The sequence below is a fragment of the Dendrobates tinctorius genome, unplaced genomic scaffold (genome assembly GCF_039654945.1).
Source record: "Dendrobates tinctorius isolate UK_male_01 unplaced genomic scaffold, ASM3965494v1 ptg000158l, whole genome shotgun sequence".
NCBI lineage: Eukaryota > Metazoa > Chordata > Amphibia > Anura > Dendrobatidae > Dendrobates > Dendrobates tinctorius.
This window is the reverse complement of record NW_027361825.1, coordinates 29,015,080-29,030,137: the sequence shown is the minus strand read 5'-3', so window position 1 is coordinate 29,030,137 and position 15,058 is coordinate 29,015,080. Positions and strand designations below refer to the sequence as shown.

At 42.1% G+C, this 15,058-nt stretch overlaps 1 protein-coding gene across 1 annotated transcript; it reads right to left on the bottom strand.

The window, feature by feature from the left end:
- Positions 1-642: 642 nt before the first annotated feature.
- On the bottom strand, positions 643-14,977 carry LOC141052027 (cytochrome P450 2C8-like). The gene is made up of 10 exons (XM_073549204.1): positions 14,869-14,977; positions 14,314-14,509; positions 11,645-11,807; positions 10,906-11,055; positions 6,717-6,877; positions 6,425-6,601; positions 6,124-6,265; positions 3,843-4,030; positions 3,490-3,631; positions 643-927 (listed from the first exon to the last, which is right to left on the bottom strand). The coding sequence occupies exons 2-10, from the start codon at positions 14,494-14,496 to the stop codon at positions 731-733; spliced, it is 1,503 nt and encodes a 500-aa protein (XP_073405305.1). The 5' UTR covers positions 14,497-14,509; positions 14,869-14,977; the 3' UTR covers positions 643-730.
- Positions 14,978-15,058: the final 81 nt, after the last annotated feature.

Below are 15,058 nucleotides of genomic sequence, written 5' to 3'. Positions count from 1 at the left end.
AACATGGTTTCAAGGACAGGAACCAAACTGAAGCGGGGGAGAGGTGCCGCCCCCTTATGTCTCAGTAGGTTCCTGTCCTGGCGGGGCGGATCCCTCTCAGGTGGTGCCGTCATGGGTGAAGGGAAAATTACTTTGTAAAGGATACAAAAGTTGTGATATAGGCCCTTATATGACCCTGCCAATTTTTAATTTATTTTTTGGAGAAGCCATTATAATTTCTGCTATGTGCAAAGCCCATCAAGACCAGGAAAAGGCCAATGGTTTTCATCGACCTCACACCAGAGTCCGTCATGGAGCAGACCTAGACAACACAATCACTAGCAATTTCTTCTGACCAAATAATCACTGCTGACAGTCTCTCCCATCTTTAAGGATATAGATAGATATATCTATCTACACACGGTAAGGGGGTTTTCTGAAAGCATCACAGGTGGTGATGGTAGCAGAATTGTTAAAAGTGGTAGGTTTTTCTTGTCCTTGAGGTTTTGAGTGTGGGAGGGCAATATCCCAATATGTGCCAAGGCAGCTCTCGAGAAGGGGCGATTCATGGAGAAAGACTATTGTGCGATGAGCAGAGCTCAAGAGGTATGATGACCTGAGGTTACTGGTAGTGGAAAGATATGAAGATAACTACAGACAGTGTGGCTGTGAATATATAATGCAATTTTATTTTAAGTTTCTCTTGTATAACAAACATGTAAACAGTAACAGTTACCCAACAAAGAAATGTTTAAGAGCTCTTCCGCCTTCTGGCTATTGCACACATTCTGTATGGCCTTGGTACCGCCATATTTTTATTTGGTTGTGGCGTGATATTAATTTCATCTGGAGCCAATATGGATTTCAGGTTGTACTTCTGTAATATGTTTGTCAGGAAGAGAAATAATACCATCCGTGCCAGACTCTCACCAATGCAACTTCTGCTGCCTGTGGAGAAAAAAAAAAAAATTATATATTTTAGTGTGACGATGTTAAAGGGAATCTGTCACCCCATTTTTCAACTATCAGTTTCCAGCACAGCCATCAGGGGCTTATTGACAGCATTCTGTAATGCTGTAGATAAGCCCCCAACATAACCTGAAAGATGAGAAAATGAGTTCTATTATACTCACCCAGGGGTGGTCCGGTTTTGGGCCGATGGGTGTAGCGGTCTGGTCTGGCGCCTCCCATCCAATGGGGACAACCTCTTTGCTTCCCGTCGTGGCTCCTGTGCAGGCACACTCTACGCTGGCCTCAACAGGACAGAGCACTGCAGTGTGCAGGTGCCAGACCAGGTCATAGAGGTCCGGCACCTGCGATACTTCACTCTGCCCTAAACAGGGAAGGTAAAGTACGCCTGCGCCACAATGGGAAGCAAAGAAGATGACGTCACTGCTACAAGATGGGAGGCACCGGACTGCGACACCGATCGGATCAAGACTGGACCACCGCCCGGTGAGTATAATATAACTCGCTTTTCTTATCTTTCTGGTTACATTGGGGCTTATCTACAGCATTACAGAATGTTGCAGATTAGCCCCTGATTGCCGTGTCAGAAGCTGTCAAAAATTGGGTGACAGATTTCCTTTAAGACTTTTTTGTACATAAGTGTAATATGAATTGACAAGATTCATAAGACATGGACACAGCAACTCCAAGCCCATTTTTGCATTTATAACCAGTCCAAAGTTTTACAAATCTGACCGCTGTCACTTTGTGGTAACTAGGGAACCCTTGAACTGATAAAGATATTTTGTGACATTGTACTGTAGTTCATGATAGCTGTAAAATTTGCTCAATATGACTTTCTGAAAAGTTTTTCAACATTCAAAGCCAGTTCTTACCCCCTTAAACCAGAAAGTTGTAAAAAAAAAAAAATCTGACATGTCTACTTTAAATCAGCACAATTTAAAAAAAAAAAAAATAAATAATATATTGAATGGTGAACAGTTACTAGCACTCTTTTTTTAAAGTGATCAGTTTCTTGAAATTACTGCACTGACAAGCTAGACCATGCACTGCTCATGATCCAACTAGCCCTAGATCTAGTCAAGACAACATCGTGCTACCATGGCAATGATCAGCCTCTTGCCATGACTGGTGCCGGAGGGCTGAATGAGCCCCCTCCCTCCTAAATGCTGTGAGCATATATCATTTAGCAGGTTAGACTGCCTGAAGCGGTGCAGGCACTACAGGCAGTGAGTGCAGGGTGTCAGCTGAACACCTGGCGGCGATTTTGCACGCACAGCAGCTGCGCAGACACCATGACATATCCTTACCATCAAAGTCATGAAGCACTTCCAACCTTTGGATACATCCAACGTCATGAAAGTTTACAGGGAATCTCACTATGAAGCAGTTTATTCTGTAGGCATGTTTTTTTATCATGGGAAGCTGCATAGATTGGCATTTAGTGGTGAGAAAATTGAATGAGTTTTGAGAAGATTTATTATAGTCTATGCAACAACCTGCTCTTTACCCATTCCTGCAGATTGGGCTGCATCTTCATGGTGACTGGTTCCCTTTAATATGGCATACAAGGTACATACTATGCAGCCTCGCCTGACTGATTCAGGCTTGCAAGCTGAGCCTGCAACTTTGCTGGCAGATAATGGCTGATTAAATCAGCCATTACCAGTAAAAAAAAAAAAAAAAAAAAAAAAAAAAAAAAAAAGCTGCAGGTGGCAGTTCACCTGCAACTGTGAACCTGTCAAATGCCGCTGTCATCTAAAACATTCGTGCACAATGGTACCATCAATCGGCATGTACAGTATGTGCCAATGGGATGATTTGCCGATGCATCTGCTGAAGACCTGTGCCAGCCACGACAGTACTCGTATGAACACCAGCCATGTAATAGATTTCATTGGAGATACAGTATATTATACAAACTAACAATATAAAGCAGCGCTTTATATAGCACAGGCAATTAAAAGAGCAGATTAATGTCCTTCAACATTACAAACTTTTTTTGCCATCACTCCTTTTCCACCACCCAAATTTGGTATTGTGATGTTTAGAGAGTCAGAGCTTACATTTAATACAAGTTAATCCAATTAATAAATAACTCATCCCATAAAGAATCCCTCATGTGGCCATGTCAATGGGGGGGTGGGGTGGTGAAGGTAAAAAAAAAAAAAAAAAAAAAAAAAAAAAAAGCTGCCACTCCTTGTTACCCCACAAAAGGTCCAACCATGATATGATGATTACATACACGTTTTAGCATCTTTGTCAGGATCATGGTTAACGTACAAGGCAACTGGTCACGGCATTAGAAACACTAAGATATGTGGATTTAGCAGACTTTCAGAATAAAGTGGATCATTTAAATCATTGTAGATGTGGGCAAGAATACATACTTGTCCTAGTTCTGGCCAAGCGTATGATGCACTGACAGAATCAGTGATTCCAGTTTAAGCCCCTACAACACCATCAGTTGACAACTGCCACAATACAACGCTGACATTGTTTGGCAAGATGAAAGGTCAATCAATATTGTGATTAAATTACCTAATGAGAAAGGCACAGAGGCGTCATTCCTGCGGAAGCTTCCATTAGCATTCAGGAAGTTTGTGGGATCAAACTGATGTGGGTTCCTGAAGTATTTGGGATCCTTCAAGACAGATGTCAGCAGTGGAAAAATTACAGTGCCCTGCAAAAGATGAGGACCAGAGCATGAACTTTACAAAAAAAAAAAAAAAAAAGTTTATACTGGAGAGAAACTTAGGGTTTCACTGTATTCTGCATTTAACAGTGGTTTACCCCTTTGAGAGAGTATGACCCAATCAAAATTGCCACAAAAAAAAAAGAAAATTGCTGGGATTTGCCAGCCCACATAGAATGAAGAAAACTGAAGTGCTAACCTTAGGAATGTTGTATCCTCGGAACCTTGTGTTTCGAATGGCTGCGTGAGAAAGTCCCATTGGGGTGATGTCCGAGAACCGTTGAATTTCGTGTAAAACGGCATTTGTGTAAGGCATCTTGTCTTGATCTTTTACTGAAGGACATCGATTCTGACCGATCACATGATCAACCTCCACATGAATCTTTCCTTTGTGGCATACATGACAATATATGGTTTTAAGAGGGTATGCAAAAATTAAATATTCCTCAGCCATTTTCATAAATAAAATCCTATGTGGCACCAGAAACTTGGGTTGTAGACATGGTTCTAGTTTGGTTTTACAAGGAACTACCCGTTTCCTTAATTACCTAATATGCAATTGTGCTAAAGTCAACAATTCTTGTTGAGTTTTATTAACAAAATCTACTTGGCCTTCAAGTTTCTCTAGGCCCATCATACAAAAGCATGCCTACAAAATCCTTGCAGTTTTCCCAATGCCATAATTGGAGGCCTCAAATTTCTGCTAAAGGAGTTTAATATGTTACTTACTGGTAGTAATTCTAGAAGTCAACATCGATCCTTTAACAAGCTTTAATTGCCACATAACTTGGGATAAAAGGGCCAACTAGACTCTTGGTTTTCAGACATGTTTTAGCGTGTTGCCCTTCTTGAGGGCAAAGCAAGCTGCCCGAATTGGCTGTATGAGAGTCCTGACTAGGGTCTAAGGAGTAAGGGCTCATTTGCCAGTGTAAGGCAACTTCTAGGCCATGCAATACTCTGTTAATAGAAATGTGAGGATTGGTCAGCTCATGTCCTGAACTTCGTTGCTGTAAGTGATTACATTTAAGGTTTTTAAAAGCTTAATTACATCTTTAACCAAATGTTATTAATTGGTTCTCCACTTTTGCCCATTCTTAATTGGAAGAGTCACACAGCCGTATAACTTGGAAGAAGATATTTCTATGTAGCAGTCATGCGTGAGCTGAAGACTGAGAATTGCAATCCTTATCCAAGTTTTTATAGCTGTTTGACACTTCCATAAGAAGTGTCCCCTTGAAACTAAAATCAGAGTGCCCTACTGTTAGGGCCCCATCACACATAGCAACTCACCAGCGATCCCGACAACGATATCAACGTGTCAGGATCGCTGGCGAGTCGCTACATGATCGCTGGTGGGCTGTCAAACAAACAGCTTCACCAGCAATGCCGAGCGTCGCTGTGTACTTTAGTTACCAGAGCACTGACGCAGGGAGCTGGTAACTAAGGTACACATCAGGTTTCTAAGGGGTGTGCGTCACTTAGAAAAACCGATGTGTACCTTGGTTGCCAGCTCCCTGCATCAGCGCGTTGGTAACCAAGTTACACATTGGGTTTCTAGGCACTGCGCACCCCTTAGAAACCCTGCATTTACCCTAGTTACCAGGTAGCTGGTCTGCCGTAGCAATGCGCGCTGGCCAGCGGGAGACCCGCAACCCCAAAAATGTCCAGAGGTTTCCACAGCTACCCCCCGGCAGGGGTGGGCCGGTCGCTGTCACTCACAGCGATCTCGCTAGAGAGATTGCCATGTGTGACGGGGGCTTTAGGGCCTAGTCATTAGCTATAATCTATGGTTAGGAAAGCGGTCAGTAGCAGTTCATATTTTCAGCAGCTTAACCCAAGTGAAACTAGCTTTACACAATTCCCATTCCAAATCATCAGGTTGTCTAGTGCAAAATAGGACAGGTCCTACATTGTGAGACACTAACCTGTCCACTTTGGTCAAAAGTTAGAGATCCAAAAGAGGACTCTTATTCACTTAATTCCTATAGCCTTTATGAAAATATGTACTGTATTGTAATCTTAACCTCCAACATCCATGTATCATAAGAATCTCTCAACCTAGAGACTATGCTTCTATAGCACCATAGTCCACAGCTCAGAAATGTCTTCAGTGGGGCTCACAATCTAAATTCTCAGTCGGTTTTTTTGAATGTGGTAGGAACCAGAGAGACCACCACAAGAATACATACCAGATGTTGTCCTTGTGGGATTTTGACCCAGGACCCCAGCAACCATGCCACTGTGCTGCACTAAATAATCCCTTTTATGGAAATCATGTTTTACAGACACCTCACAATTGATTTTTCTTCAAACAAAAGCACCATGCCTGTCCATGAGTTGTGTCTAGTAATACAGCTCAGTCCTATTCATTTTAACCAAGTTCCAAATTAAGATATAACAGATTAGCTTTTTTAGGTAGAAAGCAGCCATGTTTTTAAAGTCCTTGACCAACCCTCTGACCAGAAAAGAGAAGCACTTACTTTCCACATGTGGATATTTGAGCAAGTAGAGCAAGCCATACTGCAGGGTTACACTTGTCGTTTCTGTTCCAGCAAAAAATAGGTCAATGATTGTGCCAGCTAAGTTATCAAAGTGGAACTCAGATTTTGGATTGTACTTCTCCTACAAAGTCACAGAATATTTAGAATTATTACAGGCAGCGTGGCTGGTTAGTTTTATAGTGGTTTTTGTTGATACTATGAGAACCAACTCCCCCCCCCCCCCCCCCACACACACACACACACACTTCATAAAAAGCTTTACATAATGTTTATACATCACCTCCTCCATCTTTATAAGGAAAGAGTCAAGGAAACTCTTGGGACAGTTTGGGTCAAGTGTCACTTTGTGATCTTCCATGGTCTCTGCAATAAAGTCTTGTAGTATCGCCAGATTTATAAATATTCTCTGATGGGGTCCGGAAATACGACTGACAATGCTAGGAAAGAGATTAAGAAACTGAAAAAAAAAAAAAAAGAAAAAAAAAAAAAAAAGTAGATTTGAGAATTCTGCAACCCTTTTGCATTAGGGCAGGGTGTCTGAAGACTTCTGAGAGTTAAGAAAATTAACTTACCATTCCCCAAGATGTAGACATAAGTATGGTCATTTCTTTCAGCAAGGTATAAAAGGCCTTAAATTTGACGTCTTGATAATCAAAACGTTCTCCAAAGACAGCCGAGCAGAGAACATTGCAGATAGCTGAGGTCACCATATGTGCTGGGCTAAAGGGATTGCCTGAAAGAGGTGTTCAAATATCTGTCAATTACAGGTGTTCTTCCTGAATATTGCCTAAAATGGGAGATTACTGCCAGTGAGTAAAGATTATATATAGTTTACTTGGTTATATTTGGCTGTTGCTCACATCCTCAGTTTTGCAGATCAGATGGGGATTGGATAAAGCCAGATTACTTACTGGTAATGCTCTTTTAATGAGTCCATGACAGCACCCACTGGAGGTAGCGGGAACCACCCCAAAGGAACAGGAAACCTACAGAGATAAAAGGGGCGGTCTGCCTCTCCTCTTCAGTTGTATTTCAGAGTATCAGGAGGACCGCCAATAGTTAGGCAAAGTTCTTGCATTTTAAGTTTAACTTCTTTACTTCACATTTAAGGAATACTCTTAATATGTGGTGTATCTATCGCCATTATCTTCATAGGGAGGGTAGTGAGCGGGTGCTGTCGTGGACTCATTAAAAGAGCATTACCGGTAAGTAATCTGGCTTTTAACCCTTCGCCATGACAGCACCCACTGGAGAGATTCCAGAGACCATCACCTGGGTGGGACCACCATGCCAAGGACAGTCCTGCCAAAGCTTAGGTCAGAAGTTGATGAGAGGTCAAGTCTATAGTGATTATAGAAAGTGGAAGGGGTTGACCAAATTACTGCCTTACATATGGCTTCGATTGGAACGTCTCCCCTCTCAGCCCAAGATGAGGCCATTGCTCTAGTAGAATGAGCTTTGATGTTCTCCGGAGGATCTTCATCTCTTGGAGTAAGCTAATCGGATGGCATCCCTGGGCCATCGGGATAAGGTGCTCTTAGTGACTCCGTACCCCTCTTTATAGCCCTGAAAAGATATGAACAGAGCCCTACACTGCCTCCAGCTCCTTTTGATGTATTTTAAGACAGTTCTCTTAACATCAAAGGTGTTAAATCTGTTCTTCAGGAGTGGAGGGATCCCTGAAGCAAGTGGAGAGAAGTACCTCTTGTGACCCATGGAATTTTGCTGATACCTTAGGAAGGTATGAGGAATCTGGCTTTAAGATCAACCTACCCCGATATGTTTATAGGAAGGGTGGATCTATGGATAAGGCTTGAATGTCTAACTCTTAGCGGATGTAAGCGCTATTAAGAGGGTCGTTTTGAGTGACAAAAATTTAGGAGAAATACTATATTGGTTCAAAAGGGGCTTCCGTTAGGGCATCTAGATCCAAAATCCCAAGGAGGGATTCTAGGTATGTGAACAGGGGTCATCCATTCACAAGCTATAATAAAATCGGGACACCCATCTATTCCGGCTATATTATGGCCGCAGAGTTCTCCTAATGCAGACACTTGGACCTTCAGTGTCTTTACCTTTTGATAGTCTGATAATTCCAGGATAGGAACTTCCATCTGTGGAGTGAGAGGCTGTATAGAACTGCAGAAAATGCCCCTTTTTTTTTTTTTTTTTTTTTATAAATCTGAGTAGTAGACTGCGGCCTACTCTGTAGGAGTGTAATAATTTGTCTCAGAAAACCCTCCTGTTTTTAGTAGCTGCCTCTCAGACAAGTGTAGGCTGTCCACTTGGGGGGGGGGGGGGGGTCCAGTCGCATGCTTCGCACCTGCGCAGTAGCGCTAGTGGGTGCCCTGCACCGCGGAAGTTCACCCATTACTTCCGGGGCCCAGAGCATCGCCGCCGGGCTGCACCCCCTGGCAAGCCGCTGTTTGGGGTTTTTTTATTCCTCCGCGCCACTGGCGCTCTTACCCCTTCCAGTACAGCGGCTCCCCTTAATCCCAGAACCACTGCTGGGCATTGGCGCTCCATGCGGCCTCCTGCGACGTGCTCCTGAGTGAGACCGGGCAGCCCTTCCCAGACATTGCTGCAGACGAGGGGGGAGCCATCTAACGGAATTCCCGATGCTGCTTCTGGACTGCAGCCCCTGCCATTCTGCAGAAACTGCACAGGCGGCATGCCTTGGCCCAGAGATGTCTTCTGAAGGATTCTTCCTGAGGTTCCCCTGGGAACAGGAAACCAAATCTGAGGAGTGGCGGACCACCCCCTTTTATCTCTGTAGGTTTCCTGTTCCTTTGGGGCAAATCCTGCGACCTCCTGTGGGTGCTGTCGTGGCGAAGGGTAAAACAGATATTTACAGTTATATTCTAGGCAAGCCTCTAGGTTAAAATGCACATCATAATGCAGTACCAGCTATGTTACAGAGATTCCAACCATCATGTATACATTTAGGAAATTTCACATAAAATGCACACAGGTTGTTTTAAGAAATGCAGCATGTCAAGTTGTGTTGCACTTTGTAGTCTGCATCTAATCCATAACCTGTGCTTACACCAAGAGTTATTCTCCAGCAGTACTACATTTCAGAGCCTCCACTTTGCTTGACAATTTGGATGCTGTAGCCTTGTCCTAAGATTCTGCTTGCAACTATGACACATTGCTAGTTTTAACAGAGGAGGACAATTTTATATTACAGGAGGACTTATGTAAACTAGAAGCTTGGGCTGATAAATGGCAAATGAGCTTTAATGGGGATAAATGTAAGGTCATGCACTTGGGTAGAATGAACAAGATGTATAATTATGTGCTTAATTGTAAAACACTGGGCAAAACAGTCACTGAGAGACCTGGGTGTATGGGTGGACGACAAACTCACATTTAGCGGCCAGTGTCAGGCAGCTGCTGCAAAGGCAAATAAAATAATGGGATGCATTAAAAGGCATAGATGCTCATGAGGAGAACATAATTTTACCTCTATATAAGTCACTAGTGCGACCACACTTAGAATACTGTGTACAGTTCTGCTCTCCGGTGTATAAGAAAGACATAGCTGAACTGGAGCGGGTGCAGAGAAGAGCGACCAAGGTTATTAGGGAACTAGGGGGTCTGCAATACCAAGACAGGTTATTACATTTGGGGTTATTTAGTTTGGAGAATCGAAGGCTTAGGGGTGATCTTATTACAATGTATAAATACTGTATATGCGGGGACAATACCAAGAGCTTTCTAATGATCTTTTTACTCTTAGACCTGTGACGGGGACAAGTGGGCATCCTCTACGTCTGGAGGAAAGAAGGTTTAAGCATACTCACAGACGTGGATTCTTTACTGTAAGAGCAGTGAGACTATGGAACTCTGCCATATGATGTTGTAATGAGTGATTCCCTACTAAAATTTAAGAAGGGACTGGATGCCTTTCTTGAAAAGTATAATATTACAGGGTATATACACACTAGTTTCCTTAATATTGCGTTGATCTAGGGAGCTAGTCTGATTGCCGTATGTGGAGTCAGGAAGGAATTTTTTTCCCCAATGTGAAGCTTACTTGTTGCCACATGGGTTTTTTTTGCCTTCCTCTGGATCAACATGTTAGGGCAAGTTAGGATAGGATATGGGTTGAACTAGATGGACTTAAAGTCTCCCTTCAACCTTAATAACTATGTTACTATGTTAATCAGTCGCTTATTCTAGAGTCTCCAATATTATATTTGCATAAAAAGCAAGCTATAAATAGGAGTACTGTTCTAGAAACAGCTGATGGTGGGGTGCTGGGCTTGTGATTTTGCATGACTGATAGCAGTTCTGGATCAGTAGCTGCTAGGCATGGGGAGGTCAGCAGATGTCCAACTGCTTTACAGAACTCAATGGACTGGAGAGGGGTGGGTGGGATCTCAGGAGTTAACTCAATCTGCAAAGCAACTACCACACACTAGGTCAGGTTCTGATTGTCAGTTTCCTCAACAAGCTATAAGCTATGTCAGCCAGAAGATTACACAGGAGTAGAATTCAGCAGGAGGGAAAAAAAAAAAAAAAACCCAACCCCAACACAAACAAAGATTGCAAGCCTGCTTGTTTTCATTCTGTCCTACGATCCCAATTTCATAACACGAAACCATTTTAAGGGGTTCCATGCAATTATAAGTGTAAATAAACCATAATGTGATAACTAAAATACAGTATTACATTCCATTTTAAGCAGACAATTCCAGATGTCAGTTTTGACAAGTCTCATTAGCATACCCCCTCTTCCAATTTTTTTTAACTCACCTCTAGTCTTCTCAATCTCTTCAGTCAAGTAATGCGCTTCCTCTTGTATACGTTCTTCAATGCTTTTTGTTCCCATTCCAAATTTTATCAAGGCAGAAAGAGAAAAATTGCGCAACTGTCTCCATCTCTCACCATTGGTCAAGATCACTCCTGTTAGCAAGAGACAAACCGATACACTTCTCCATACAAAGTCATTGCTACTGCCATTTTGTCATGTTAAATCAGTGCTCCTGTGGGCCATTTTTTTGTTCCTTCTCTTTTCACCTTCAAAGTGTGAAGACACAAATTACAGCATCACAGACTGTTGCATCCACTGCTGTGATTAACAGCATCCAAGAGGTGTGAAAATGCATGCTCCGGCTAAAACTAACGAAAATTAGTTGGTCTACAAGTAGAAGATTCACATACTGCACTCCAAAAGCAACAAGTATGAAAATCTCTGCAAAAGGAGCGCTGTAGCGCAAAATGGGAATGAGAAGCAGGATCGTGGGCGCTGTGGGAATTTTACAAAGTTCTCAGCTTTCTGGGTGCAAATGACAGGTACTCAATGACATTGGATGTTTTTATTATGAGTTCCTTAGATAATGTATGGTTTACCCAAAGTGATTTGCCAGTGCTTTTGCACACACAAAATTGGACTTTTGAAGACACTGTTAACTACCCCACTTCCAAAATCAAAGCAAAATAGTGAGTAATGTTCAGCCAAGATCCAGTGGTCACTGCAAGATCTGTTACACACCATAATCTTTAAAGAGCAGATTTCCAATTTCTGAGGGTCCTCTCATGCTGAATGCTTCTCCATTTTCTAGTAAAGCCTCTCTCACACAATCATAACCGATAAGGACCACTACGGGTGTGTTGGACAGGTAGATGGTGAATACTGGACCAAAGGTCTCACTCAGCTGGAAGAGAAAAATCAAGTTAAAACATTGAATTTTCCTGTCTACCCTATAACAATATGATGCAACATTTGGCATGTGGGTCACCTATTTATGGCAAAAACAGATGCTCCTTTTATAATAGTACAAAAATGAATTAGTTTATGTGGGTGCTAGGAACATGGTCACAGTTATACAAGGAGTGTTGGAAAGATTCAGTGGCAATATAATTAATGAATGATCGAGTAGGGGGATGCAGCTTCAACTTCTGTTTGCCCCGTATGGACTGGATAATGGGAGACGATTGAACAACAAGTTGACCTCGTGTACTACAGCACTTATTTTTTTGGCCTGTGAGCATCATTACATATGACGTGCTAATGTACCTGATAATTAGAAATTAGTAAAAGCAATTTGATCTGAAGTTTAGGAATTCACTGAAGCTGGCAAACTCAAACAATATTGGAGCCTGTGGTTGGGCATCACAGGAGTACAAAGATGTCAGCCATGGGGGACCTTCAGCAGATACTGGGAAAAGGGATGGGTGTCAAACACTCCGATAGGGCATCTCAAGGGAGCTTGACAGTTGATACATTGATGGACCACATGTATCTGGCGCTGCCTGTATGGTTTCAGTCAGGCATGTTTGATGAACAGAGAAGCAACAGAGTTTAAAACCAAATAGAGTGAAAACATTTTATTAATTTGATACAATAAAATTGAGGTAGGCGTGGAAACAAGTGATCAGGCGACTAAAAGGGAATGGAATACACAAGGGACAGATTAAAATTGATGGGTGATAATACTGACAGCAAGACACGTGTGAAAACTGTAGTACAATAAATAAAATATAGTGCTGCTAGCATATCAGAAACAAGTATAAAAAGATGGACCCACATGAGAAATAAATACAATGCGTCAAAAAGATATGAAATTCAATAAAGTGTGCGTGCATGTACGGTCACTTAAGATTAGAGGCCATATGGGCTGTGCCAATGAGTATGTGACTATAAAGTGAGAAAGAAAAAATGCTGCCATATCACATGGTATAGTGCCAGTAGCAGGATGGAAGGGATGGGGTACCGGATCAGTCCCAAGGATGCATCCACCCTGACATGCGTGTTGGCCTTCATCTGGATGCATGTTTGAGTCTATATTGTTGCAGCATTTCAGGGAAAAACTATAGTTAAAGCTAAATTGGTGACCAAGCTGCATGGATGTCTAGTTAAAAAAAAAGCACTTCCAGCATGCATGTATAGATGGAGACTAGTGATGAGCGGAAGTGGTCAGAAGGTGTTCTCCGAGCATGCTTGGATGCTATCCAAATGCTTTTGGCATGCTCAAATATAGCCTTCCTGCATGTCTTACAGCTGTTAGGCCTGTTTCACACTTGCTTTTTTTTGCAGCGCGTTTTTCCCGCAAAAAAACGCATTGAAAAACGCATACAACTGCTGAGTTTTTTTCAAGCATTTTTATGAGCATGCATGAAAAAAACGCAGCGTTTTTATGCGTTTACGTTTTTTTCCAACATTAGGTGGCCCCTCACACTAACCCAAACCATGACTTTACCAACACCAACCTTAACCCCAACACCAACCTTAACCCCAACACCAACCTTAACCCCAACACTGAACCAAACCATACTTAACCCTAACCCTAACCCTGACCCCCCTTAACTAACCCTAACTTTACCCAAACCCCTAAATTCCATTGTCTAAACTAATGGTAAAAAAAAAAAACGCATGTGCAAAAAAACGCATACATAAGCATGCCAATGCGCACATATGCTCACCATAGACTTATAATGGGTGTCTTGCTGTAAAAAAAAAAACGCATTGCGCACATGCGTTTTTTTGAGGCAAATCGGACGCACAAAAAATGCAACAAGTTGCATTTTGTGCGCCCGAGCGCATACCGCAAAAAAACGCATGCGCGGTAAAACGCGTACAAATGCATGTGTATGCGCACATAAGCACATCCCATGCAAAGTATAGGGAAAAAAAACGCATGCGCCATTTAGCGCTAAATTACCGCGAAAAAAAACGCAAATGTGAAACCAGCCTTAGACAGTGGCGACATATGAAGAGATTGCCTGTTAGACATCTGCTTCATGTGCAGGGATTGCCTAACAGGCATGAATCACGCAGCCACAGGGTCTCAAACATTCGAGCATGGCAAAGACACTCAGATATAACCCCAGCCTGCTCACTGGTCAGAGATCTGTTAATCACTAGCAGCAGACAGAAACCTTTTTAAAGTAGGATTTGCTCTGACATACTGCAGCATTTGAGTCAAATTACTATATTAATACAGCCAGTGCCTGATACATGGTGCAGGTAGTATGCATCAGATGTCAGGTAGGTTCCATTTAAATGAAACCCATTCCATACAAGAGAACAAGTTTGGAAGGGGTTAAACATGTGGTGTATGGAAAAAAAAAAAAAAAAAAAATATTGGTGTGTGAGTGTGTGGTCTCAGTATCCATGTCAGAGAATATGTATGGACACATGACATTTGAACCCAAGCTAACCTGCAACAGATTTTCAGGCATTTCTTTATTGTCCACATGCAGAGTGGTGCCCAAAAAGGGCAGTGGCGGTGGTCCAGGGGGCATATTTTTCTTTTTAATAGTCTTTCTCCAGAAGTAGATATATAGGACACACATGAACATGATGCCAAGGACAATAGTCCTGGTTTCAATCAGTGGCTCCATTGTGATCAGTAACCTGGAAGAAACATACAGGAGTGCATTATGCAGCTTTAATAACTTAAGAAGATAAATAAAAATAAATAAGAATTCCTGTATACTGTTCTAGATTACCCACTTCTTTAAAGACGACATGGAGTAATAACTTGTCTAGTGCAATGTCAGTCTGAGCCAGATGTGGCAACTAGTATTTGTAATCTTATAAGAAGCACCATTCATTAGTGGACCAATAAAAAAAAAAAAGTGAGTATATATATATTTAACACATACATATGACACAGTTATTAGAATAGAGCCTATAACAGGGAAATAGATACTACAGATCTGTAACAAAAACTCCAACACAGTCACCTATAAAATATTAGGTATAGGAAGCACCTGCAAGTTGCAGCAGAGCCGGGAGACAACCCCACAGGTATCACTAGACCTGTGGCCTCATCAGAGGCAAAAGTAAAGCACAATAGAAAGAGAGCCCTTTATATATGCGACACATAAGGGATAATTAATTAATTAGTTACCACATGTGGAGACCAGATGTCCGGAAGATCAGCCCTGTGGCAGCAGAAAG